Source organism: Neolamprologus multifasciatus, chromosome 7 (assembly GCF_963576455.1).
Source record: "Neolamprologus multifasciatus chromosome 7, fNeoMul1.2, whole genome shotgun sequence".
NCBI lineage: Eukaryota > Metazoa > Chordata > Actinopteri > Cichliformes > Cichlidae > Neolamprologus > Neolamprologus multifasciatus.
The window spans coordinates 36,372,528-36,397,394 of NC_140445.1; the positions used below are offsets into that span (position 1 = coordinate 36,372,528).

Below are 24,867 nucleotides of genomic sequence, written 5' to 3' on the forward strand. Positions count from 1 at the left end.
ACAAGGATATTATAGACAACAGTAAAACGCCATCAACACCTATTTGAAAGGTTAATATGTGCACACAGCAGCAGGTTTCCTCTCAGTACCCTGCAGTCAGTCAGGCAAGATGCAAATGGTGGATTTAATCAGGTTACCTTAAAGTGAAAACCAGAACTTTGAATTCTCATCTGTTGAATTATGACAGATATACTCTTATGTGTGATTTTGTTTAAAACCATCAGGACTGTGTACTGTGTTTGCTTTACTTGCCACCTTGCTGTGAGTGTTTCTTCCAACCTCTGATTATGTTAAGATGGTGTACTTGTTTTTTCTGTGCACCTTTTTCCAAAAAGAAAAAAAAAACGTTAGTTTTGCATCTGCCTGCCTAAAGCACACCATGTAATGCTCAAAACGTGACCTTTAATATTTGAAGTCACTCATTCTTATTCTCACGTCTGCTTTAAACTTTAAGGATCCTAACTTAGTGAAGTGGCCTGGCAATATCTTCTTACAGTCACAGTAACAGCTAGTAGGATTCTCTAAATAGTAAGGAAAGTTACTCCAGTGCTTTCTTTTTTACTTCCTTTAGCAGAAGATACACTGGAGCATCCTTAATGAGAGGAAAGCAGACATTTATTTTCCATAATTCTTTCCATAATTCAAAAGGAAGCACTATCTGATTGTCATTGCATAAACTTGTTTCTAGTAAGTAAGTAAGTAAGTAAAATTTATTTATATAGCACATTTCACAGATAAAAATCACAAAGTGCTTTACAATAAGATCAGACATACAAGTTCAAATTAATTAAAAGCCTGTTTGTATAAAACTCTCTCCAGCTGCTTTTTAAAGGAGTCAGTAGAGTTTGCCACTGAAAAAACAAACAGTTGAGTTATTACTTTTGAGTAACTCTAATGTAATAACTCAAAAATTAACTCAAAATCAAGAAAATAACTTGAAATTTTGAGTTATTAAGTTGAACTTTTGAGACAATAACCCCAAATGGTGACTTCTGGTTGCCAAAAAATGTTATTTTCAGTGGAAGAAACAAGCTTCTATGTGATGTTTTTCCAGCAAGTTGAAGGTAGACTGACCTGTGCTAAGTCTACCACACCTGTCCCCAATTAGCAAATCAGCCCTTCTAATACATATACACAGCTCTCCAGTCTTTCTCCTCCTGTTTGCTCGACTTTCTTGCCACTTTTTTGTTCTCGTTGCAGTTCAGCAGCTCTTTGTGATTTTCTGGTTTTGTTGTTTTTTTTTTATTCGTGTATGACCTTTAAAGCTATTTGTTTTTAACCTGATGCCTGCTCCTTACCTGTAAGTGTTTGTTTTCGCTGACTGCCTCTACGTGTACGACCTCCGCCTGAATCAAAGATTTGGATTATTTTGGGCTGGAGCTGTCTGCTTTATCTTGGTGTAAAGCTGCATTTTAGCCCCATACTTGCATTGACCCTCTCTGACTAGATCAGAGTGCCGAGGGATCACCGTTTTCCAGCATGAAGTAACAGTAGTTTTCCTGTCACTGATTAACACCTGAAATGTGTCTGCTGCTGTATAGCAGCCAGAGAGGGCAGAGGAGGAGGAGGTCTGTGTGTTTGATTTGCTTACCTCCCTGAATTAAGTATGCACGAGTCAGAGCTGATCAATACGAATCAGGTTAAGGACTCAATTCAGTAACAAAACTATTATGTAAGGGGAAACTATCCTCTCTGTAAACACACACACAGAGCGACATCCCTCCCCCAGCTTTGTATCTCGGCGTTTAGCGACCTGACAACAGATTAAATTAATTAAGGACAGCACCTTTATTTGTTTCCCTGTCTCATTACAGGAACAGATGGATTTAAAAATGCACCGTTCCCCCAAATATTACCTTTTAAGCTCAGAACCGGCCTTTAAGGAGTGCCTAGTCCTGTAAACGCAATCAGTCCTTGTACCATAACGACAACTTTGTTTTTTTTTACTTGGTCTGAGAGACATTTTTCTGTTGGTTCTGACCATTCATGACCCTGAAATATTGTACATGAGTAAAAGAAACACCAATTAAAGAATCTGACTAAGAAAGGAATTGGTGATTTTTGCTGGCTAAAACCTCGTTGCGGGGCATTTATACAGGTTCTGGTATTTTTTGGAAACACTTTTTTGACTTTTCTAGGAAAAACTGCCTTAACTCTGAAATATGTTCCCCCTTTGAGTTGAATTTCAGGAGGTGCCTTTCAAAAAGGCGTCTGGAGATAAGTGTGAATGTCTTTGTGTCTGTGCTGTTAATCATGTAGGGTCCTTTGTTCTCGCTGTCAGGAGTCTTGTGGTTGTAGTTACAGTTTATCACTGACAGGTGGCACTGTTGATCTCTGAAAATGAAGGCAGCTGTTACCAAAAAAACAAAAAACCAGCATTGACAAAATATATTCATCCTCAGAGATAGAAAGGGGAGAGTCAGAGAGTCATCTCAGAATCATCATGACTGTAGAGAAGAGATATGTACAACAAATATCAATAATTATATTTTAAATCACAACTAATGACTTTATTCTGTACCTGCTCTGCATGTTGAGCCTTTTAACCTGTTTCATATATATTCCTAATTATTTAACTATTTTTTAACAGTGCATTTATTTCCTATATTTTCTTAGGACTCCTTTTATATTTTAACGTTTGTTGGTTATTAATATGAAGGTAATTAGAGGGCTTAAAATCTGCCACAGGTTTGTTAATTCGAAGTTTAAACTAGAGGCAAATGTTGGACTTTGGACACGACTATTTACTGGATGATCTTTGTGATAAAATATTTAACTGTGAGCTAACAGACTGAGGGAGGTACACCACTCTTCATACTTCTTATTAACAGCTTTCATTGCTACCTGTTTCTAATACTGCTGCTGTAGTTTATCAGCTTTTTTTAATGTATATTTTTCTGCTACACCTGTTTTTCTTTTTGGGGGGAGGGTACCCCTGGCTTTACACTGGCTTTAATAGGCGTGAAACAATGTTCTTGACTTTGAGAAATATTATTTCATATTCTGTGTGTGAATTTGAAAGCATGCACAGCTTCAGTTCTACTGAAAGGCTGAAAAGATGCAAAAAAAGAAATCTTAAGCGATATGAAATGGTTAGAGTCAGCTTTTTATCAGGAATATGTGACCCCTGCTCAGCACATAATCCCTGTAACTGTTGTTTTTATGTGTTTCTAAAGTTGATTTCAGAATAAAATGTCACAAAAGAAATATTTACTAAAACATTTAAATTCAAGTCAGAGGCATTCAGAGTCCTGCAGCGGTCAAAGCCACCACAGACTGAAGTTTCAGCATCATACACTCCCAGATGGAAAGCCTTTTAGTAGGCTGTACACATACTCTTGAAAAAAATTTAGATGATCCACGTGAAATTTTCAGAGCTGCAACCAAATCAATTTTACACCACTTCAAGTGCCGCAGCCTAAAGATATCGTAGCATCATCATTGGGAAAGCTGCACCAGTTCAGCCCAGTGAAGTAAAGTGTGGCATGTTTGATGCAAGTGTTTTTGTGAGCTTTGAGACCTCTACATCATCAGTGTTAAATAATCTATGGATGTAGCAAAAATCATGCAAATTATAAAAATGTATTTATGCAATTTTAAAATTTAATTTTTTTTTTTTCTTTGTAAATACTCCAGTTTCTAAAAGGTATTTTTATGCATTTCAGTGTTAACATCTGTGACACAGAGCAGGGAAGTCAAACTCTTTTTATATTATGGGACTCATTTTATATTAAGTTCACCCAACAGTGAAACTACCCTTTCTGTCAGTTTATCTACAATTTAAATCCTGATATTCCTTAATGTATGCAAAAGAATCACAAATTCAACAACAAGTCTCAGTTTTTCTACGTGATGAATAAATGCTGATGTAGCAAATGAAACAAATCTGTCAGAATGACTATGTAGGCTTAAATTGTAAGAAATAAATGTATAAAATTATAGGAAAGCTCTGTTATGCCAAACTAATGTAATTATAAAACCAAATTTTGTTAATTCACAGAACTCAATGTAAAACAGAGAAATTTAAAATCTTAAAAAATAGGAACTTACTTGTCATTTAATTGTTTATATATTGCTTAATTACTTTTCAGTCACAGAGCAGGTTTTTATTAATAGGAAAAGATACAAAACCTTTGGAAAATCCACTTAAAGTCCCCTCCACATTTTCCAAACCTGTCCAGTGGGCCAGGTCGGAGTCTTTGCTGGGTCGATTTTGTCCCATAAGCCTTATGTTTCACATCTGTGATGTAGAGGAACAGTAACACCCATTGGTACCCTGGATGGTTAGATCCGTGCTCTGATAATTCACTGAGCTGTTTGGCCATGGAAAAACCCCAATGTGGTGCACGTTTTTTACGCAGATGTTAATCTTAGAGCGTTTCTCATCTATATCTATGTCGTTCAGCAGGCGGTGATCCTGCTCTGTAACTTTATGCGGTCTGCCACTTCTTGGGGTTCCTAAACACTTTGCAATAATACCGCTTACAGCTGATCGTGGAATATCTAGGCTGGAATGACTTGTTGCAACTGTGGCATCCACTTGAACTCAATGAAACTGTATGTTTGTAAAGGCAGTATGCATGGCTAGGTACTCGTTTTTATACACCTATAGAGGTGTGGTCTAATATTTATTATCTGCCAGGCTTTGTTAAAGATGCTCCATTTAAAGTAGTTTGCCATGCTGTAAATAGATTTTAAATGTGCTCTCTCTGACTTTCTCGCTTCCTGCTTACTGTAGCTCAATTAAAAGCAGATCAGCAGCAGTTCACCCCACACAAGTTTTTTTTTTAACTTAAAAAAAGTGCAGACACATCTACGTGTAAAAAAAAAAAAAAAAAAAAAAAAAAAAAAAAAAAAAAAAAGGGAGCAATCAAACACAACCACCCCTCTCCCCTCCCACACACACACACACGAACACACACACGACATTCAGTGGAAGCACGCTTGGGTGGTTCATTCAGCCTTTTTTTTCTACCTGCTCCCTCTTCTGTTCGAGGTTACAGTAAGGATCAAACACACAATTATATTATTCAAAAGGGGTTTACCGGTTTGAGGAGGGGTGAGAGTAAAGGTGGGGTGAGGGGGTGGGTTTTCTTTAAAGGTAAGGTCTGAATCAATGGGATCAATAAGGCAGAGTCCCTCTGCCTTTCATTAGCTTTCTCAGCCACTCTAGACATCAGAGTGTTGCTATATGTGTCTCTAACTGCACACGAGATCAGCAGAAAGTACCGAGAATCACTCCTGTTTTTTTTCTCTCTGAATCAGCTGTCATGTCATTTTTACATCATCTGAATAATCATCACTGAAATCTCAATTAAAGCATTTCCAGCACAGTATTTACTCTCATAGTCATCTATGTAGTCACAAGTTAGTCTTAAATAGAGCTAAGGCTTTTATGGTCTAACCATTATCTAAAGTCTTTGATCTGCACTGCAAATTTTCCACTTTTATACTAAATTGCAACATTTATAAAAAATGATTAAGTCATTCAATAACAGTTTACTTCTGTTGGTGAATTGTTGCTAGACAGCACACCAGAGATGTTATAATCCTGATTCTAATGGAAAACTTCAGTCTAGCTGGGGATGAACTTTTTCTAGTTTCTGAGATGGGTGATACATCTTCAATACTTCAGTATGGCTATTAAAAGTAATTTGGCGAAGTGAACAAGACAACAACAACAACTCAGTTCTATTAGCAGACATAGGTCATTAAGGGTTGGACAGTTACTATGATCCATTTTATGTGAAATCAAAAACATGTTTCAGAGTAAAGGAGCAGAGAATATTTTTTTTGCTAAGCTGCAGTTTCTCTAGTGAGCAGTTGAGGCTCACTCCAAAAGTGTGTCAGTCTCCACAAACTCTTTACAGCAGTGATAAACATGTTTACAGACTGCTACAGAAATGGCTTTTGTCTTGATAAACAGACTTTATTGCTATTTGGAGTTTGCACAAGTACTTCATGTTGGTGGTCGATTGGTCTAAATTTTTAGACCAAGTGGGTAAAAGGACCAACTAGTCGCGTGCCACACCTTCACCTCTGAAAGGCAATCTGTCTCCAACAATTGTGGTTACATTCAGAGTGACCACTGTCATTCTCAGACTAATGAAGGTTTTACAAATAGTTGCCATCTAATTGCTAAATGGAGACAAATTGCCAACACGCCAACAAATCAGTCTGAATCAGTCTGCAGTAATGAGCACGACTTCCGACAAGTCTCTGCAATAGGAGACTTGACTCTACCACCTATGCCATTTTGTTGTTAAATCACTATACTGCTGCAATTATGTCACTATTTGTGGATGAACTTCTGTTTCAGATCTATGAGGTTCTGGCTGGACTCTGATCAGATGTAGTTAAATAGAATTTCTTTGCATGTAGAAGGCAACAGATTTGTAATTTTCTAATTTCACACAGTTTTATTGCAAACAGATCGCATGTAATTGCTCACTTGGCCCAATTCACCCACCACTGATGGCAGGCCGACCCAGTCTTATTGTCATCTTGTAGCCATCTTGATGCACCAAAGTCACTTTGCAGGCGACACCTGACTGCGAGTGGTCTCAGGCTGCAGTCTGCTCTCATTGTTTTTCCGAGTGTGACTAACATTAAAGAACAGTATAATTAGTAATATTAAACACACAATATTATAATAGACTATAAAAAAATGCTGAATTATTGTACATATACATTAAAATGCATATGTTACCACCTTTCTAGTGGGAACTACAAAGAGCTCTTTGTACGAAGAGACATGGAAGGTTAGGTAGTAGACATCATGGCTACAGCTACTTTGCTTCTTTCTTTGAATCAGCTGAAATATTAGTAACAAAAACCAACAGAACCAGTGAGCTGGTGGGAATAACATTTCAAGGTGCACAACCTGAGTCAGTGAAGAGCTAAAAACCACGAGCTTTACCTAGCATGGGCTCTGAGATGCTCATTAATTGCTTGGATAAGTGAAGACTTTGACCGTGCAATGCCAGATCGAAACCGCACTACATTCACTAATAATACATGATGAGAATCTGCACAAAACAAAGGATGGAGCACCGCAGTTGCAGAAGAAAGGGCCACAATCCAGCTGACAGTCCCTCACTTTAACACACATTTAAGAGCACTTCACTGAAGTTAATTATTAACCAATTCTGAAGAAGGCTGATATAAAAACTGATCTTATGTATCTGAATCGCAGGTCAAACACAGATGTTGGGCACATCTGTGCTGAACTGTTTAAAAACAACAATCAGTTTCTCTCTCCCACCTCAGCTCATGAGGTCAAGTCTTCCAATATGGCAGCTGAGAGGCACCACTCCACCTTAAAGCCCTTTCTCTTTTCATTTTTGAACGGGGGGTTGAGTCAAGTGCAGAGCCTCAAGAGCTGGTAACACTCACAGCAAACTCATCAGTGTATCATACAGACGCTTTAAGAGTCAAGGGCCAATAAACGTCAATAGAAACATCAAGTTGATGTTTTATTGAAGCAGCGATTCAAAGTGAAAACAGATATGGAGCTCAGATACACCCGTGACGATAAGTGGAAAAAGAGGGGTGGAAGAAAAAGTTAGGAAACACAGAAAGGAGGAATGGATTATCAAAGATGAGGAGAACGTGACAACGATAACCAAAAAACAGGAGGGCTTCATTTTCAATCAACATCTGTTAGTCTAGGTTAGTCTTTGTACTGGGTCTCTACTTGCCGTTTTTGTGAGCCTCCTGTCTCCCGTGTCTTGCCTTTAGCTTTACATTCCTTCCCTATATTCTGTTCACCTGTCGCTCATTTTTCCCCAGTTGTGTTCATATATCAACCTTTGAGTCCTGCATTTGGGTCCTAAACCTGCACTTCATGACAATTTTGTGTTCTGTGTATTGCTCTTTGCAAGTTTTTAAATTGTAATTTTAAGGACTTTAGTTTTCTGAAGTTTTGCATTTGTTATAGATGCATATTGTTTAGTTTTTGTAACTTTTTTTTCATGATCATCATTATTATTAGTAGTAATATTATTACTACTGCTGCTACATAATAATAATACAATAACATAAACTCAAAAGTAAATGAACTAAAGGGGAAAGAATTGTTTCCAATGCGTGAACATCCACAAACCAGGAACCAAAACAGAATTGTTAGTGTGAATATATTATTACTATGTTGTGCAGGAAAAGTTAAATCATGCATGCTCATTCACCCTTTTTCTGAGTTCAAATACGTTATGGAAATGTTTTTTAAAATGAACATCTGAAAATGTGTGCAGTTTCAAGACAGTTGCTTCACATTTGGTGAGAACTTACAGGTTGAAGTGGAAATACATTAAACCTTCTAAAGCCCAGATTTTTCTTTCACATCTTTAAGAATAAAAAACACGGTCTAACTCTAAAACCAAGTTTAACTTTCCCTTCATTTTCCCTCCTGCGTTGTATGATGCTATAGGAATAAAGCTTATTATAAAGAGTAAAAGTTTGAAGGGAGGAAGTGAGCGAGCCAGCGAGCATTGGTTTCATCTTACAGACGGGGAGAGGGGAGCTCAGCAGAGTCATTACAGACTGTTTTCATCTCCACCATAGATCACATAGATCACAGCCTGGCAGCTCCTGCGTGACAGCCTCAGTCTCCACAGTGCCATGCAGGAGTCCAGCTGCTGATGGACGCCAATTCCCACATTGCAATACATAAAGGGAATGGACGAGTCGCTCACAAAATAGTGACAAATTCCTGTCGGACGGTGTGACAGCTCAGAAATATAGTGGTCTGAATGACAGTGGATAAAACGGGGCACAGTTCAGGGACAGGGCTGAGTTTTAGATCACCAGTATTAGAAGTGCTTAGAGATGAATACACAATCCCTCTCTTCTACTCGTAAAAACAAAAAATAGGAAAACTATAAGCCAGAATAATAAAAAGCACAAATACATGTGTTCAACATAAATAAAGGATACAGATTACCTGTGACATGAAACCACATGCTTATTGGCTAAAAACCCTTCAATCACAAGTCAACAACTACTGACTGCGTGGGTTTCACAGTCAGAACCCCGAACAGAAACCTCATCATCACCATCTTGTCTTTTACAACCAAGACGGTGATGATGGAAACGTAAAGCAGGACTTTAGAAACCAAAGTGATCTTTTATACTGGCTACAATCAGTCCTCACAGACTCCAGTGTTAAAATGTTCTAGTTTACATCATAAATAAACATGTTTAGAGACTGCTACAAATCCGATTTGGTCTTCATGGACAGTTTACCCTGTCATAATAACCATCTGAAGGTTGAACTCTTTTGGAACTTACATTAAGGCTTCAGTTTTTGTGAAATTGTTGTATTTTACTAATGTGCTACTACTTACTTTGAACTAATGAGCAAGTATCTGTTCCTGTGCTGTAAACACCATAAAAGACGGACGTAGCCTCAAGATGAACATCTTCATCACTTGCATCTTGGTGTTTTGAAACGGGACGTCACAAACACAGACTCAGATTTAACTGAGGACATAAACTCAGAAGGAAAGTGTTTACTGGGATCAGACCCGATGGCTGTTCTTCCCAGAAACTTCTATAGTCTAAAGGAAGACAGAAGACAGAATGCCAAAAGGTGATTTGGGTTATTTAAACTGTTTTACATGATTTGTTGGCCTATAACCTGCCAAACGTGTCAGTCATGAATTATATCGATTCCTCTTCAGCCAGAAAGAAAATTCCTATCAAAAGATAGAAGTTGCAATCAGCTTTTGGCACAATGACTTTTAGAGATATGGTCTCGAGGAAAGCAGAAATTGAGGCAAATATAACATTACAGTTATGTAAAGAAATCTTAAGTGACCAAAAAAGACTGGATTTATTATAATGTGGGTACAAAAATGCAGAGTCATAAAGATACTTGTAAAACAAGTTAGTTATTTAATACATAACCCCTTCATAAATAATGTTGATTAAAGTCTGTTTACCAATATAAGCAAAAATATCACACATAACAAACATAAAGAAACACTGAAAATTACTTTCTGGCACAAAACCTGGAAGCTAAATCCATCTTTTTATACAGCCTACGGCTATCATCCAGTCAAACTGTCAATGTAGAACTGTGCCCTCTCGTCCAAAGATGGTCACTGCTGCCTCCAAAAAGAAAAAAATAAAACAACATGGGCCAAAATGGTCAAAATGTTGACACAGAGGACTCAAATCAATCCTCCAGCATTCAGTCAAGCAGCTGTCATTAAACCTGCAATGCTCTTAAACTTTTGGGAGTAAGAGTAATGTAAGAAGTCAGGGTAGCTTGTGTATATTTAACATTTGGAACTGGCAAATTTAAAGACTCAATCTCTCACTTTCACTTGCCACACCTGGCTAGCAAACATTACACGGTGAATTCCAGTGATAAAAGGTAGTTAGCAGCCCTAAGATCAAAGCACACTGCAACATGATTGGAGGCGTTTTGCTAACTTAATGCAGAAGTTTTTCCTCCTAACAAACCAACAGCACGATGGCAATGACGCTACGCCTGGGTAGAGGGCCGATTAGTTAATAAGCTGGACGCCATGAATAAAAAAAACACACCAGAGATCAAATTCAGCACAGAAGCTCAAACAATGGCTTTAACACAGAAATGAAGCGAGGTCATGTCACCACCAGATATTTACTGGAATGTGCAAAAATGTTTGTATACTTATAAACTTCACAGTTAACACGTGTCAGATAATTGATGAGTGAGAGGCCCTCAAATCACTCTGTGTCAGGGTTCAATACGTATTACTTACATAGTTTCACAGTAAACACAGGTCACACTGATCACCAAAGCATATTGATCACAGGCCACTGTTTCCTGTATGAAACCACCTCTGTATTAAAATCAATGATTCTGACTAAACTGCAGCTGCCATTTTACTTCTCCTCTGTCTGAGACGGAGGCAGATGGAAGGAAAAAGAGGAAGACTGAGAAAAAAAGAAACCGAGACGGAGAGAGTTTGAGGATCAATACAGCTGAATATAAAGCCACAGATGTCTGTCGGGCCTTTGCAGACAGACAGGCTTCATTCAGCAAGAAACAAAAAAGGATTTCTTGCACAAAAGGAAGTTCCTCTCTCTCTTTCTTTCCCTGCCTTTCTTTGCATCTGTGTGTGTAGATTTTGTGCCATCTTCTGTTTTCTGTTCATCGTTATTTCATCTTTTGTCCTCTTTCTGTCCAATCCATCATTTCCCCCCCTCTTTTGTCTCCATTATCTTTTTAACTATCCTCTCCCTTGTCCTCCCTTCTTCTTCTCCATCTCTCCTCTTCCTTCCTGTCTCCTCACCGCTGCCTCTCTGTCATTTCCCCGCACCTTCTCCTCCTCCTACCTTACTGTTTCTCTCTCCTCCTTCTCCACGTCTTCCTTCTCGCTCTCCCTCTCTCTGTGATTCTTTATTCTTTTTTTTATTGCACCATTACCACTTAAGCTCTGATATCCATTACACAAAGGGCATATAAGTGCAGGGTAAGTAGTAAAGTCGCCCTTCAACACACACTTCCAGGCTTGTGTGTGGCGCCATGTTTTGGACGCTTCGACACTCCGTCATGGGCCGACCAGGCCGAGCGTTGTTTGGGTTCAGTCGTTAATCAGCTGTGATGCTGTTAATGTGGGCGAACCTGGCGCGGTGTCACACGCCCCTACACTGCAATAACCATGACTGCTAACTGTCATTTGGTGCTGTCTGTTTATCTCAGTACTATAACTGTAATCTGCTGCTATGTGCTCAAGGTTTATGTCTTTATTTTATTACTTTTCTGCTAAAAGGTGCGGTGACAAAATCCAGTTGACTAAATCTTGCTTTTTTTTTAAAAATTAACAAAAACAAACACTTTTAACTGAACCTTTAAAAGGTGATTGTTGTATGTCATTTGTCTTTTTAATACAAATACAGACACAAAATGACCTCTGCTCCTACAGACATCTATGGCAAACCAGCCTTCAGCTCTGAGTTCTGTAAACACAGCTTAAATGTTCATCTCAAGACCTCAAAACAGACTTCACAAATCGATGGCTGATATATTGGTAGTTACATTCAATCGTTACAAACACGTCCTTATTTACAGTGGTGGGCTGCTGAATGAAAAGACCTCGGAAAAACCTAAAAAGAACCACACACACACACACACACACACACACACACACAGACTGATATAATAATGTAGAACCAGGTCTCCGGCAGCCATATGTGTGTGTAATGTGTAAGACAGAAGCTAAAGCACAGCATGTCAGCCTGGCAATCATACTTGATGCATCATATCTCAGCACTCAGAAACAGGACTGTAGCACTTAGCAATGAGTACTCTACTACTGTATAACACTGTGTGTGTGTGTGTGTGGTCATGCTTAATGCACCATGGTGCTTTCCTGCTTCCGTTTTAAGAAAATAACCGGAAATGGAGACACAGACTAAAGCCTCTTTGTGCTTCTTTCTCACACAGACACACACTCGAGAGCATGAGTGAGACTGTAACAGTTTATCCTCTGATGTCTCCTTTAAAAATACAGTGTATGTCAGTAAGTCAGCTGAGAAATAAAGAGCACTCACTCTGTTAGACTCTAAACCAGACAAATCCTTGTTACCTTCATCTCCTTTGATCTTAAACTATATCTTTTTTTGTATTGTGTCTATAAAGACATGTAGATGTGTCTGTCTAATTTACACAACATGTAAGGAACAGGTTTCCCTGACCAATCGCTTTTGGCAAATAAAAAAAGAAATGCCATAGCCAAAATGCAATCAGCTGACAACCCCTTTTTACAAAAAGCATTTGCCTTCATATATGGACTGTAAGAAATAACTGTGAAACACAACAGGAAATCTTGGCTGGGAGATGTGTTATCTGTATATCTGCTGCCTCTGTGCCTTTTAGTTGAAACACTGGCTATCACCTACAGAGGCTAATTCATCATATGACAGGCGATGGGTTCCCACATTGCTTATGTTGTGACCCAAAGCCCAAAACTCAGAGAAACATTAATCCCAAAGAAGCTATAAATCAGAATAGGAGGACCTCCTATAATTATTGTCAGCTGCCCGTACTCTTCCTGCTGATGCAGTTGAACCACTCGTTATACTGAAATGCCTCAAGTGAATCCTAAGACACGGCTGTGTTTATGAAACTGTTAATCTCCAAATACTACAGTGTTCTAACAAGCCTGCAAACCACCTGGAGACGCAAGCATCATCAGACAAAACAGCATGAAATTATGCCACAGGATGTAATGCATTGGGTTCAGGCTTTACTTTACTGAGGCTTTACTTTGGCCTGTGATATGATCAAGTTCTTTAAAGTTAATTATTCCATCCGTGTTCAGTCTTGGTGTGTCTGAAGGGTTTCCACATGTACAGACTGATCTGTTTCACGAGTGATGTACCGAGGAACAAAGAGAGTCTGAGAGAGAGAGAGAAAGAGTATTCAGAGTACGTAATCACTGAATCAGTGTGTGTGCAAAGATGGTTTATCAGTGTGTAATCTGTATGTCCACACAGTCTGTGGTGACATCACCGTACAAAGGTCTCTCTGCCTGCCCGCACGCACACACATTAATGTATCTCTACTTGTTTACCAGGACAAACGGGCTGACCAATCACAGAAACTGGTGACTCAGTGATGTCATTGAGCTGATGAGGAAATGGCCTCAGAGGAGTTTGATGTCATCCACCTTCATCACTCACCCTCTGTCTTGCTTTGTGCCTTCTTCTCTAATTTTTCATTTCTCTCATTCACTTGCTTCCCGTCCTCTCTAGTTCCGGCCGTGCAGGAGCTAAAGAAACTGTTCAAATTCATGCTTAAATAAACATGATGACAATCGTCTGAGTACGTTACAAATCTGTGTTTTTATAGATGTGTTTCCAATCACTTGGTATGTTTGCAATGAACAGGGTGAACCCAACTGCAGAGCCTCACAGCTCTATGAGGCAGGAGGATGCAAAAAATACTATAAAGAGGAAAAATATAGTATGAAAAAAGAAAAAATATAGAAAGTCTACCAGAAAAAGGGAGACTGAAGGGACTACAGAGGACAACCTGACAAAGGCTGAATGCAATATAAATATCCAGAACCAAGGAGGGATAATAAGGCACACGTGAACTACATCTTTATCTGCTGACTCAGACACTGGCCATTATCCACAGAGAACTTAACACAGACCAAGGGAGAAAATATTGGTGGATATTGGTCGATAATAAAGCACAGATGAACTATTGCTAGACCTCCAGTCTGTACACGATTCGGCTCAAACTGTCTAAAATGTACAACCTGATATCACTGCTGTTAAGTCTTCAGGATCTGATCTGTTTGACAAATTGTTCTCTTATATCCTGAACAATATTTTATACATTGTGGGTTCACTCAGACCAGCCATAAAAATAAAACCAATAATCCTGATACTATGTTAGATCCTCATATACATGGACCTAACATAGCATAGCATCTTTATTAATAGGTTCCTTGTAATGCTAAGAAACCAGGCAATTTTAAACCAATGACTCCATGTTAGCATCCTTCCCGTTTACATCAAATATTATGAGAATTGTAGTGGCAAAACTCACATTCATCCAAAGTTAAAAACAACATAAACCAAGGACATTCGCTTTTTTCCACCAAGATTTACAATACACACATAATAAATTATATCCCTGTATAAATGATTAAAACCCCATGCATTCAAAGGGTTTAAATATAACAAAGTAAATAAAAGTTAATAAGAGCAAGAAAAAAATTACATTAAAACATCCTTCCAAGAGAAAGAATGAAAATGTTGAGAGAAAACACCCACTAACCCTTAACCTGCTGAATATTGACACTGAGGATAAGTCAGAGGGAAGCTCTGTTTGGACATTATACACACACACACACACACACACACACACACACACACACACAGTAATAGGTGATGAGTTAACTGATCTCTCAGTACCTCTTTCTTATCAGCAATGTTTTTTGGAGGCCTGAAGTCATCGCCACTCTGTCTCACAGCACAACGGTCCAACAGAGAGCAAACACGAGCAGAAAGATAATAGTCTCTGATCAATAGATTGTATTGTAATCGCTGATTGATCAAAAGAAGGTTGGTCAACTATAAAGGTACATCCTGGCAAACGGCTCACCGCTATGTTTGTCTCCAAACAATCAGTGGCGAGCGATTTGAGTTGATCAGGTTTCCTGCTCTGAGAGATGCAAAGTAGCTCACTTACGTTTAGTCTGAAAATGTATTTTTAAAATTGTATTTAGATTTAAATATCTGATCTAATATGGCTTAATCTTGATCAAAAAGTTTAATATTTATTAACCAAGTCAAATCAATCAGTAATCTGCTTCCTTACTTATTTGTACCTTTATTTCCCGTGTTTATCTTTGGCTTTTTTCACTGACAAACTCCTGCCCGCTCTCTCCTGCTAAACCTGTCTCCATTAAAGGTTGTAATATCTACAATTGGATCCCATCCATCCAATATGAAACATAATCCAATAACAGACAGATTCAGCTAAATGAATCCAGTTATGTGGCCCAATCAAATAGAGGAGGATTCCCTTCAAACCCATCTGTCTGATACGCATCAATCTGGGTGCTTTTAATGCTTTTACCACCAAACTGAGCCGAGGTGAGCACAGAAGAAAAATAAGAACAATCTGACCTTCAACACTGGCTTTCTTTTCTCTGTAAATTTGGCTTTGATTTGGACTTTGTCACCACAAATGATAAGAATAAAAGGTCAGCAAAACAAAAAGTACAAGCTCTGTAGGTGAGATAAAGAAAATGCCGTTACTGCAAGAAGAAATCGTGAAGTAGAAAACAACAAGATTCAACAAAAGAGGAAATTTGGCTTCATGCATACATTAGAACAAAGAGAAATTAGGCAGTCATGGCCCATGTTTATTTATAAATGTCTGTAGTTTTCCCTTTTCACAGGTTTTCTCCTGCGTTGAATTGTGGTTTTTAAATCCTCGTCTTCATTTCCTGAACAGTTAAGGTGAGTAATTGTTCCCACCTGTGTCTCATTTCCCAATAACGCCTTGTAAACAGGTACTCTTGTGTTTTGCTCTGTTACTGCCCTGTTCAACTGCTTGTGCTTATTTTCCGTGATCATGAAGACTGTCTTGCCTGCGCGTGTGTGTATGTACAATTATATACATGTTATCTATATTTTTTTTTCTGTGTTTATGTCATTGTTTTTGACTTGCAAATGGTTATGAGATGAGACTCAATACTGCAAAAATCATCCCCTAAACAACACAACATTTTTCACTGGTGTATTAAACTGGTAGAATGGTAGTCCACGTGGCTCTAAATACAAAAATAAAACTATTGTTGCTAACAGTTTTCCACGAAAAACAACTTAAATTATAAGGATTTTTTTAAAGGGGAAAAATGAGTTAAATGTTTGAACTTTAAATGTAAAACCTGATTCCATTTAAATCCACTATTTCCAAAAGACTAGATAATTTTATGCTATTGATGTGCAGTGACTTTTGCATAAAGACAAGCATATAACATAAAATAAAACCAGAGTGGTTGCCAGTTAGGATCACATCTCTCTCTCTTTTTTAAAGTGTATTAAAATATTAATATAACAATAAAAATCACAGCTGAAATATATAAGACTTGAGCACTGTATGACATGGTTAACTCTCAATATCTACAAGGGGGTTTAAATATTTAAAAATAAAAGTTGTGTTTTGAAAATGACATAGAGTCCAATGGTTTTGAGTCAAGCCCAGAGACAATAGTGAACTGTGGCCACAAGACATTGGTGATTTATAGAAAAAATGCAAACAGCCAATATGATATAATATAAGCAGAACAATTGCTTGCACTTCGCTGGTTTTAACTGATGCCTATTTTTAGATTTCACTGGGCAAGCACTGCCTCTTTGCTTGCCCTGAACTTGGAATTCCCATGTGCTTGTTCACAGGTATAGGCCATCAAACTCCCTGGTTTCTCTGTCTTTTGCATGTGTACACCTCAGTTATTCCCTATTCCTTCAGTGCCTCACAACTGGTGTTTTATCAGAGTGACAACTCTACACTTGTTTATTATGCCAGTCAATACCAGCTGTAGGAGCATTTTTTCGCTAAACATCCCTAGCATGCTCCCATAGGTGGGAATATGGACAACAGCTTTCATATTGTATCATGATATGTTGCCTACAATAACACCCGTATCATGTCACAGCGATTCTATGATACAAGTAAACATCAAAATGCATTTTCAGCCTTAAAGTATCTGATATTGACTGGAAAATGCTTTTCATGTGTTATGATGCTGATTATAATGTTGTTTAATGCAAGTCTGGTCCTCTCTTCCTTTTCCTCCTTCCACAAGGGGAACTACTCTATTCTCCCTAATAAATCATACTGTTATGTCATAAAAATATTCAGATCTAAAATTTGACCTAAAACAGTCCTCCAAGTGGGGTGGACCCCTGGGTCCATCTCTAGAATATTCACTGACTAATCTGACCAAAAAGAGGCAAAAACCAAGAATATGTCAGTAAAACTGACTAGCTCACTATTTTAATTGTCATTTTCCCCCTGTGAGTTTCTTCCTGTCACATATTTCATTTGCTTTCCCTTCATTCATCTTATAAGTGCCGCCATGTGGAATTTCAATAGCAAATTTCCTGCACATGAACATGCAGAATTTGTAGAAAAGGGTAGCAGTGCAGTACTGACATTCAAACAGGCTCTGGATGCATGAAGGTAAACAGTCCATGTGGAGCATTAAACAGGGAAAGCATTTACTAAAACACAACCTTGAAACCAAAAACTAATGTCACTGGTGAGTCTAACTGGTGAGGGAATCGGTTTAGAGCAGCTACATACTTACGTACAGAGATATTGATATATTTGGTTTCAGTGTATCAATAACATATTGCAAGGGAAATCGAAACAATATATACTCATATCAATATTTGGTCCAAAGTCAGTGAATGTCACTAAAGCAATGAAAGTGAAACATGCTGTTCTCATATCAAATATTCACAGAAGACTAAAGAAAACAGTCAATGTAAATGTCTCCAAACAGCAGAAAAAGAAACTGGTTTCAGCCCCGATTTGCATCATAGTGCAAAACCATTTTAGCCACATTCTCCAGCACGAACCAGCACACAAATAAAGTAATTCCTGTACTGTGATTCAGCTTATTGTGATCGTTATGTAGTGAGCCATTGGCTCCAGAAGGCTCCTTGCTGAGTTGCATGTATGCCTTTCACATAAGTAGTTTGCTGCGTCTACTATTGCACATTAAAGTGTCCAGGTTGTTGTTATTGTTTTGCAGCAGGAGACATTCAGATACAGCCTCTCTCTCTCTCTCTCTCTCTCTCTCTCTCTCTCTCTCTCTCTCTCTCTCTATTGTATGCTGTCAGCTCTCTCGGCCTACAACCCCCTCCCCCATCTCTTCCAGGAACCGGTCTGGATCAGGTTCCTGCAGATCAATGGAGATCTCGGTCCACACCGTTTACGTTATCGTTGCCAGTATTAATGCTCTTTTAATCTGCTCGGGATTACAGCCATCGATCCACGTCATCCATCCACGCACACGGCCAAGCCCAAACTGCTGCTGGTTTACACACAACAACACACACACACACATTTCAGAGGAAAACAGCAGAGGAGAAAACAACAGCATGAGCAGAGGCTGGAGCAGGAAGGACAACAAACAAGAATGTGCCTCAGCTTCCTTGTTTGTGTCCGATCTCAGTATCTGACCATCAGAGCATTGATCGGTTATAGATACACATCAGCACATTTGCATAACTGTCGGCTGAAGCAGCAAACTGAAATATCACAGATTGACAAGAAAAATGAAAACTTGAAAATGAGTTTGGTGCATTCTGATGTATAAATTGTGCTTGAGCAGTAAGTGGGCTGGAAGTAACATGAGTTGAAAATGTTTCAAACTGTGACCATTTAAAAACTGAAAGATATTAAAAATCTGAATTTAAGCTTAATAGTCCTGTGTCTCATGGCTCTTTAAGTGTTTAAAAAATCCATATTTACACACTGACACAGTTTTTCCTGTAATAAATTAATGTTTTTACTCTAAGCTAAATTAATCAGCCTGTCATCAGATGTTTTTGTGCACCAGGATTCTTCTTCTACTTCTTCTTATCATGATATAAACATTAAGCATTACCAAGAAATTTAAGTTCAATTATAATAATTACAATTAATTCTATTCAGCAAATAATCTATAAATCATCTATACATATTTTGATGCTCTGTTTTTTCTTGGCAAAGTAAAGCGTGTAAAATTTAAAACTGCATAATAATAATAAAGAAAAGGGCTCAGTGGCTACCAGAGTATGAAAGTAAAACTGTTAATAGAGAATGAGCAAATCACCAGAAGATCAATGTGAAGCAATGAAAACACAAAGAGGGAAACACTTCACCTCAGGCTCATTGTTGTTATTAAAGATAAATTTTCAGATTTCCAAGTACAGTCTGGAGTAAGGGAATGACTGAGTTAGGTGATAATAAAATAGACATCTAAAGGTTTTTGTTGTGCGTTTATGTTCCTTTTTTCCTTAAACACTGTGTTTTCACAGTAAACCCTGCCTGCAGCCTGACAGGTTTGTCCTGCCTGTCGTTGCTCATTACGCCTCTGGACAGACTTATTTCAGCCAGGCAGTGACACCAATACTAATGAAGCTGAGGGAGGATGGGTGAACAGGATGGAGGAAACAAAGAGAAAAAGAAAATTAGGAGGAAAACATACAAACCCCACAAAGATAACTACAGTAAAGTAACAGAAAATGTCATCAATGGGATCGGTCTATTCAAAGGTGGTGCTTCATGTGTGGATCAATAAATGAATCCTAACAACCACTAAAATAGCACAAACCAAATAAGGCCTCACATCCTGCACCTCCTCCAGTCTACTTCTGACCTAAACTGCTGCGGGGCCTCACTATTGATTGGATAACGTCAGCAAACACATTCTGCAATCTCCTGAAAAACCCCTTGAGATATATAATGTGGTTAAAAAATAAATCCAACAGCAGCCAACAAGGACAAAAATAGTTGAAATTAATCACAAATGCTGTTCTACATGTCACAATCATTAGATGTTTCCCATATTTTTAGTCTGTTACTGGAAGCAGTGTATAAACATTTTGTTTAATTGTAACTTCAAGGATTAATGGAATCTACTGCATTGTCTTTGCACATCACGACCAAATTGCAGGCTTTTACATACCAGTCACTAAAATATTGACCTCCTTTTAACTGTAGCCTTTCCATTATTCCAGAAATATCCATGATGAGGACCTTTGGCCATGAAAACATACTTTTAATAGATTTACTATTATTATCATTATTCTCTTGAAATAGGTTCTAGGTTACCATATGAATTGGAAGATAACTAATTGGCTTCTTTTAAATATAGCTGTAGGAAATGTGCAGGGGGTGACATGTTTCCTATGTAGACAGGTATCATTTAAACTGGGGAAATGGCTTTAAACTGCAATGTCTGACTGTTTTTTGTTCATTTTACAGTGTTGTGAAGCTTTTTTTATATGGAAACCCAAGTAACTGGAACAGTGCATAGATAAGCTAACTTAACTGTTGGTGCTTAGAACCTGCAGAGGGGATCAAATAAGACCCTGTAATTGTAATCCACTGGCAGAAGCCAGAGTTCGCTCATGCTAGTTCCCGAGTTAGTGTCTCCCAGACTACAGCAGCTCTATACCATTACACACTACTGAGCTCTTTATGAGGTTTTTGAGCTTAAAGCAGACCTGTTAACGGAGTAAGTCTTATTCCTAAGGTTGAAAGAGGCAAATTTCCAAATGAATGGTAAGAAATTAAGACTGGCATGCTATAAATTAATACTATAGGGCCAAAGACATTGCATACTACTTTTTCCATAATGTATCTCAATAATACATTTCATTGCACCTAATGTCAGAGTAGAGTAGTTTTTAACTATACTGAAATATAAGATATTAGCACCGATAAATAGCAAATTTTCATAGCTAGGCTAATCTTTATGAAAAGAAAGCTAATTTGGCCTTTTGAGCATGATTCAGGATTGTTTTCTCGTCCTTGCTGCAGCTCCGACTGTCCACTGTGCATTCTCTGAGCACTCGGCCTCAGTGAGTTCATGGTCCAGGTGTCACATTTGATTTGACCGTCCTAATAAAGAGGCGACAGGACCATTTTCTCCCCTGAACCCGAGCCACTCAGGTAGCCCCAGCAATGCTTCTACTGCCCCAGCAACACCGGTGCACCATAATTGGTGTGGACAGTCTTAACAAAAAATCTCTACACCACTCTTCTGATATTCTTATTGGGAACGGTGAAGGTTGGAAAGAGTCTGTAAAAGGAGATTGGTGCTCTGCTGAATGAATATAGTGCAGCCAGAGCCTCTAGAGTCATAATCTTTTGATTATCTGAACCTTACAAAACATACAAACGAGTTGTGAGTTTTCCGTAATTTTAGACACAAAAGCAAGCTAATTATTACAAAAATGCACAGGCACAACCAAAAAAAAACACTGAAAGTCAGGAGTGACCAACATATGCAGACTTACAAACACAGTTAGTGTTTGGCCTCGGCATTGAATATCGCTGCAGTTGGTGTATTAAGACACCAAAGTCAAAGATCATCTTTTGGATATCTCTGACATGGGACCAGGTTGGTTTAGACACTGCAATTATTTCAGTCAGGACTGTAGTAAAAAAAAAAAGTATAACAACTAATATATTATGGTGGCAAAGCTCTGCTCTGGCATCTCCATGTCCTTCTAAGTGCGTACATGAAAATTGAGAAATATGAAGCACACAGAACAGAGCAGACATCAGTGGTAACAGACATGAGACTCAATAAGAGTGAAAGTGGGTTGTAAAGTGGCTTGCAGATGTGGAGCAACAGCAGCCAGGAGGCTTAAAGCATCTCAGATATCATGCCTTACATGAGATTTGTCAACTCTATGCATGAAGAGAATCAACTGATATGAATCAATTTAATTCAATTTAGTTTTATTTATATAACCTTAAATCACAACAACAGTCGCCTCAAGGTGCTTTACATTGTAACATAAAGAGCCTACAGTAACAGGTTCTATTAAGCATTGATTTAGACTGCTTCATCCCAAACACAGCATCTACACTGCCCACCATGAAAATAGTGTGTATTATCAGCATAATGTCATCACCAGCTTTTTGTGTTGTAGAGATAAAGAGCTCCTTCTTTCTACCTTCACAACCTGAAAATGTATATATTTTCAGTCTTGTAGTCTTCAAAACCATCATCGACCATATATAAGAGATTGATATAGCCACTGTGATGTTGTGAAACCTCAATCTCGTGGTTTTTGCCATCACCAACTTGATGTTTTGAAACCAAACGTGATGAGCGATAAGACTAAGAAATCAAGGGATTGCTCGAAGGCTAGCAGCTTGTCAGTTACACAGTAATCATCCTTCTGGATACTGATGAGGAGCATAATTCACACAAGAAGTAACAAGTTGTACTCAGTACATCTATAAACTAGTGACTGAACCCATACCCTCATCAGGACAGTGTTTGCTCAGCTCATAGAGGAGCTGAGGGTTTTTCCACAATCTTCTTTAAAACCAGAAGAGTTGGCCATTAAAACAAATGTAGGTTTAAGACACATCTGCATGGACTTCACTTTTCAGACCCAGAAGGTACAGCCATCTATTACAGAAAGACCCATCAGACCTGCTGAAGACACAGAAGTCTGCATTCACTTCCCAAAACCTGAAGACAGACTTTGTCACGTCTCACTTTCCAGCCACCAAAAACTGCTATCGACAGCATGAGACAGAGATAACAGCATCTGTCAAAGCTTCTCACACCGACACACAAACAAACATCACAAGTCTCCTCTTAGCAGCCTGAAATCCATTATTACAGATCGATGGCAGTCTGTGAATATGCAGGAGGTCAGAACAAAAACCCCGAAAACGGACACAAGCTGTATTCCCACAGTCTGAAATTGTAAGACAACACACACAGACACACACACACACACACACACACACAGACAGTAACTGCTGGTAATCTGTGTCATAAAGCAGAGTCCGACTCATTAATAATGCACCCTGTCTGCTCGCAGCAGGATGCATAAAATGGAAAATATTTAGGTTCAGTCACTCAGATTTTCAGCACAATTAGACTCTGAGTGGATTCATTCTCTTCTGGAAACATTAAGGTAATCCCTGGTGATCATATTCTGTATTTTATTTTCCGCTAAAACAATCAAGCCAACAATGACTGTATCCTATTGATAAATAGACTGTGCTATTTAGAAATTAGTTTCCCTTTCTACCTAATTTCCTGTTTTCTGAGATGCTTTTAATGTGAAAAACTCCATAGGAAACAACTTCACAGTGCAAAAGAGATATGAATATGTGTTGAATTTGTGGTATGTAAAAGGAGAAAAGAGGGATCATTGTTGTATCATTACATGCACATTACTCTGAATAAACCATGTGAATAGCGGTTCGTTGATTCAACACCAATTTGCCCATCATTTTCCTGTCATCCATAATTCAGTCGCAGTCACGGGCCGACTCTGTCCTCCATCCAAACAATGGACTCCTCCTCCTCCTCTCTCCCTCTTCCTCCCTCCCTCCATTTTGCCTGGTTAACCCGGCTGTGAGGTGAAGAAGAAGTGAAGTGAGCAGACCGAGGCGGGTCACGCTGAGATTCCCATCAATAATTCATCGGGCCGCTGCTGCCTCTGCTCTTGTGTTCAATTCCCCTGACGATCACATAATACCTCCACCCCCAAAAGAGAGAGAAGAGGATGGAGCGAGAAAGAGGTCCAGGGGACGAGAAAATGGTGAAAGAAACAGATTCAAAATGAGGGAGAAGATGAGGAGGAGGCGTCGAAAGAAACGAAATAAAATATTTAAACAAGCACATTTGTTTTCTTTAAATATATTGTGAGTGTGCTAGTTTATATTGTTTCTTTAAATTTCAGAATTAGGATTTGTATGTGACTTCTCTTTAAATTGCTGTTGCAAAATGTACTTGCCTTTATAGTATGTGGACACAAAGATACTAGCTCATCTGATGAAGAGCAAATCCAAAGGCTCTAAAATGTTGGAAATTGCCTTTTATTGTTCTGCCAGACAAAAGTGACTGATTCATCTGTCCTGACAATTACTTTTCAAGTGGAGACAGAGGTTAATAGGAACACATGACTTGGTTATTAAGATTTATTTATTAATCCAACCAAAAAAAGGTCCTGGTGGTTGATTTTTCATCCACCAATTGAAATAAAACCTGCTAAGGGTTTTGCGTGAATATAACGATTTTTGTCACCACCCAAAAATCCAAATCTGTGATTTTTAAATATTTTTTTGTGGGTTGTGGGTTCAATTTACACCAGCGTGAAATAAATACTTGTTTATTACATGACTGAGAACAGGGAAATGCACAGACTCTTTGCCTTAATCCAACCCACACAGGCCTCTTTAAGGGCAGGAACTGTTTTCTTATATGAAAATGTACAAGTACAGGAACTGGGGCGTCCACATGCTTTCGACTATGTAGTGGTATTGACAGTCATGTCAGTGTAACAATGGTTCGAATTTTGGTTAATATTATTTTGAAAAAGTAAGGAGAAATTGTGACGTACATTGATTCATACATGCAGCACTGATGCATCAGCATCAGCACTGAAAGCTACTTAAGTGTCTCAAGAATACTTAATCTTAGTCCAAAACAGCAAACTCACTGCCTTTATTATTTTGTCTAATGTTTTTGACCACTCAAAATTCTTTACACAAAGCCACAGTCACTTATTTTGGCACTTATCCTACTGGGAGGAATTGGGAGGAATTTGGGGTTTCAGTATCTTACACAAGAACACTTCAAAATGCAGGCC

The 24,867-nt window shown here is 38.4% G+C and overlaps 1 protein-coding gene across 2 annotated transcripts in view; it reads right to left on the reverse strand.

Moving 5' to 3' along the window:
- The window catches only part of onecut2 (one cut homeobox 2), a 48,882-nt gene that overhangs the window by 14,349 nt on the left and 9,666 nt on the right, over positions 1-24,867 (reverse strand). Inside the window, exon 2 of one of the 2 annotated variants that reach the window (XM_085166102.1) lies at positions 224-2,334. The exons of the other annotated variant lie outside the window; for it this stretch is intronic. Within the exon in view, the coding sequence (XP_085022228.1) occupies positions 2,309-2,334 (26 nt within the window). The 3' untranslated portion in view covers positions 224-2,308. Of the gene's footprint in view, positions 1-223; positions 2,335-24,867 lie in introns of those variants that run through there. 2 annotated transcript variants of the gene reach the window in all.